This window comes from Meles meles, chromosome 8 (genome assembly GCF_922984935.1).
Source record: "Meles meles chromosome 8, mMelMel3.1 paternal haplotype, whole genome shotgun sequence".
NCBI classification, from domain to species: Eukaryota; Metazoa; Chordata; class Mammalia; order Carnivora; family Mustelidae; genus Meles; species Meles meles.
The window spans coordinates 11,686,427-11,690,518 of NC_060073.1; the positions used below are offsets into that span (position 1 = coordinate 11,686,427).

Genomic DNA, 4,092 nt, shown 5'->3' on the forward strand with positions numbered 1-4,092 from the left:
AGGCCAGGAGGGGTTTTGTTTAGGGGACCCCATTTGTTGGAACTGAAAACTAAGGCTCTTAATAGTCTTCCTTTTATTGAATTCTCAATGGTACAGGTGAGCTGACTTGCTAAATTAACTAAATCTGGAGCAGATATAGTATCTCCCATTCCATCCTGTTCCTTCTAAGTAGGAGGGAAAGATGTCAGTTCAGCCTATTACTGAACACAGAGTTGAAGGCTACCTGAATGGAGTCAACATCCACAGGAAGGCCAGACTTTTCCTTAAAAATAATTTGTAGTTGATGGTAATCGTCATGCATGGGTTCCCTGGGTTTCTGAGTGCAAGCCTGAATCTTAAATCAATAGGTTTTGGGAAAGCCCAGGAGTTGCCAGGGGAAGTCTTTTAGTGATTGTTGAGCCTGATCACATAACAAGACAGGGGCTTGGCTTTTTGTCTGCAGTTTGGAGATTTCAGGATCATCCCAATTAGCTGTTTCATCCAGGGTTGCCAGGGAGCATGTGAACTAGCTGGAACAAATCAGAAAGCTGGTTGGTAAGTTTGAACCAGTTACATTCCTTGGCAGATCCATGAGGATCTTCAGTAACTCTAGGAAAATCTTTGACCATGGCTCATAGTTCAGCCTTAGTCCAGGAGACACAGGAAATTATGGGCTTACCATTATGATCCTCAGAAGGCTAATTTTATTTTACTTTATTTTATTCTTTTAAAAGATTTTATTTATTTGAGGGAGAGAGCGAGAGAGCGAGAGTGAGCATGAGCCCAAGTGGGGTGATGAGAAGGAGTGAACTATTTGTCTATTCCATGTCAGAAGGCATGAGTCTTCTTTTCAATCTCCTCATGGCTGACTTCATCTCTTGGTTCCTCAGAGTGTAGATCAAGGGGTTCAGTAGAGGAGAGATGACAGTGAAGGTGACAGAGATGGCTTTATCTGTGGGGAGGGCAGTGAAGGGCCGGGCGTAGACATAGATGCAAGGCACAAAATGCAAAGTCACTACAGTGATGTGTGAGGTGCAGGTGGAGATGGCTTTCCTCCTCCCCTCCCCTGCCTGAGACCTTACTACTAATAATATGACCATATATGACACCAGGAGGAAGAAAAACCACAGTGTAGTGAGCAGTCCATTATTGGAAATCATCAGGAGCTCAAGCATAAAAATGTCTGTACAGGCAAGCCTGAGGACCTGGGGGACATCACAGTAGAAAGTGTCAAGGACATTGGGTCCACAGAAGGGGAGTGGGAGCAACAGGGAAATCTGTACAATGGCGTGGGTAAAGCCCCCCACCCAGGAAGCTACTATTAATCCAATGCAACGGCTTCTATTCATAATGGTCACATAGTGCAGGGGCCTGGAGATGGCCACATATCGATCCAATGCCATCACTGACAAAGAAAATACATCCACCCCTCCAACAAGGTGGAAGAAAAACATCTGGGTGAAGCAGCCATTGAAGGAGATGGTCTTTCTCTGTGACAGAAGGTCCACCAGAACCTTGGGCACTGTGATGGAAGAGAAGCAGATGTCGGCAACAGATAAATTACGGAGCAGGAAGTACATGGGCGTGTGAAGGCGAGACTCACAGGTCACAGTGACCATGATGAGGAGGTTTCCCAGGAGAGTTGTCAAGTACACCAGAAGCAGGAAAAGAAACAAGACCAAGCTCAGTCCTTGATTCTGGGTTAGGCCAAGGAAAGTAAATTCTTCCACTCTGGTGCAGTTTCTCAGCTCCATTGAGTCATTTTGTTTTTCTCTTTTGTTTCAACCTACTTCACACCAAAGTCTATCGCTATTTATTTCGTTTTCCTCCTAAGCACTAAGACTGCAATTCAGAATCTTGCCCATGTGGCTGTAGTGTTTGCCATTTGTTGGGCTGTCCAAATTTTTAAGATTGCAATCAGTTTGGTGCTCAAATCAAATTATCAAATGCAAAGTCATTCAATAATTCTTTTTCTATAAAACTCATTTTGGAAAGAATAAGCATTTATGTTAAGAAGTCATACTTTCTAAATTTTGGTTTTTAAATTTTATTTTTCTTATTCCACACAAACTGATTGATTGTCAGGAACTATCTATAGCATATAGAGTTAAGACATGTTTCCAGCCATTGTAGATTTATAGTCTACAAGTTTAATGTTCATATTAGCAAATATTCTGTTGATTTCAGGAGGGTCTTATCTTCCTGGAAAACAATCTTGTTCTGTTTCTTATTGCAGTGTTGCTGCGGCACGAGTCACTTTCTTTGCTCTTGGCTGCTTTATATCAACTTTCTTAAATCTTCAGCCTATTATTCCATGTAGGTAACTTGTTACTGTGATTATTACTTTGTACTAATCACATTATTTGCTTGACAATCATTTAAAAATATTCAAAAGTTGCTAGTGGAAAACAGATTGAGACAACGTATAAATCAAAATCTCAAAGAATACCATTAATTTTTTTATTGTGGTAAAAACACTTAAACATGAGAGCTAGCCTCTTAACAGATTCTTAGGTGCACAGTATGGTATAGCAGTTTCCTAGAACTTCTTCGTCTTCTGTACCTGGTGTGGCCCTTGCCTGAGTGTGGGTGAGAGAATAAGGATCATGACCTGATTTTGAGAAGTGGTGTGTTCTGTATCCATCACACTCTTCTACCTCTTTTGTGGATCAGAGCTAAGAGACAGAGAGATCACACAGCAAGGAGAGATGTTAGTATCCTTAGAATAATGCTTATTTTTTTCATACACGGTTATGGGTAATTCTCATCAATTTTTATAAATTTTTATGTGTTCCACCTTGTACTTAGCAAGTGAATATTTATTGCGATCTTCCTAGGTATAAGAATAAGTTGGACCACATTGTCCAAGTATTTACACCCTAACGAAAGTGGGTGATTTGATGAATGTAATGCATGATAAAATGTGAAATGTCTCATGGGAAAAGTGAAGGTAGATTGGGTCAGGGTAGAGATATTATGATTTCTAGAAGCAACAAAAGACACTACTTTGTGAGTGCTTATTATGTGTGAAGAGTTATCAAATGATAATACATTTAGTGTGTGCCACTATCCTTTAGTAGATATTAATGTCATTCTTGTTTTTCATACGGGATATGTTGTAAGTCTGCGTTTGGCTGAAGGGAAAGAAGAGATGGAAATAGGATGGAAGAAATAGTGTGTTTTTTTCCCCTTTGATCTCATTTGGAGGGTCTAATTTCATATAACAAGAATGTGTTTTTTGTTTTTCCCCACAGATAATATTGAGTTTTATAACAAGAATGTTTGATAGAGTCTGTATAAAGATAGGAATTTGGCAAAACAGGGCTCTGGAAACCCCATTTACAACGACCTTAGTCTGAGGTGGCCTCACTGTTAAGCAACTCAAAGGATCACAGCAAATGTCTGATGCCTCCCCCTCGCACCAAATGCACCACGTTTCTGGAATCCCTTTTAACACAGCATCCCTCCTCCTGATAGTTAACACCCACCTTTGTTGTTTCTGTTGCTGGGAAGATCATCTCGGCTCTGAAGTGTTTAGTATACCTGAAAAATATCGAAGTCAGACTATTTATACATAATCAAAATAACAACATGTCAATTTCACTAGGCATAACATTTACCTTAGCTAGAAGTTTGATGTCTTGACTGAATTCCTTTGATCCTGAAATTCCAACTAAAAATTGTACGCTCTTAGGTACAGTGCAGAATATTATACTTGGAGACATTAATTCTGGAAAATTTTGTTTCTGAAGGGAAAGCCTTTTGGAAGACTAAATCTTAGTATCTTTGCTCTCCTTTCAATAGAAAATGGGCAGATTCAAAGCATCACACCTCCAAGAAATTCTGCTATGTCCGTGTCTTCTATACAAATTCCTCAACCTCTGGCCTAATATAAGAATTGCAAAGGGAATATTATTGGACAAGGAAGTGAAGTCAGGTGCCTGATTCTGCTGGTGGTGAGGAAGTTTCAATGGGAGTTATTAAAAAGTTACCAAGATATGCACATGTGTACACACACAAAGATGGACACATTTTGATTCGTGTCCAAATTATTTAGAAGCAGTAGTGGAAATCTATCTCCTTATCTGCAGCTCAATCAGGACCCTGTTAAAA

At 39.9% G+C, this 4,092-nt stretch overlaps 1 protein-coding gene across 1 annotated transcript; it reads right to left on the minus strand.

Moving 5' to 3' along the window:
- Positions 1-797: 797 nt before the first annotated feature.
- On the minus strand, positions 798-1,733 carry LOC123949322 (olfactory receptor 4D10). Its single transcript, XM_046016722.1, has one exon. It carries the CDS (start codon positions 1,731-1,733, stop codon positions 798-800), a length of 936 nt encoding a protein of 311 aa, XP_045872678.1.
- Positions 1,734-4,092: the final 2,359 nt, after the last annotated feature.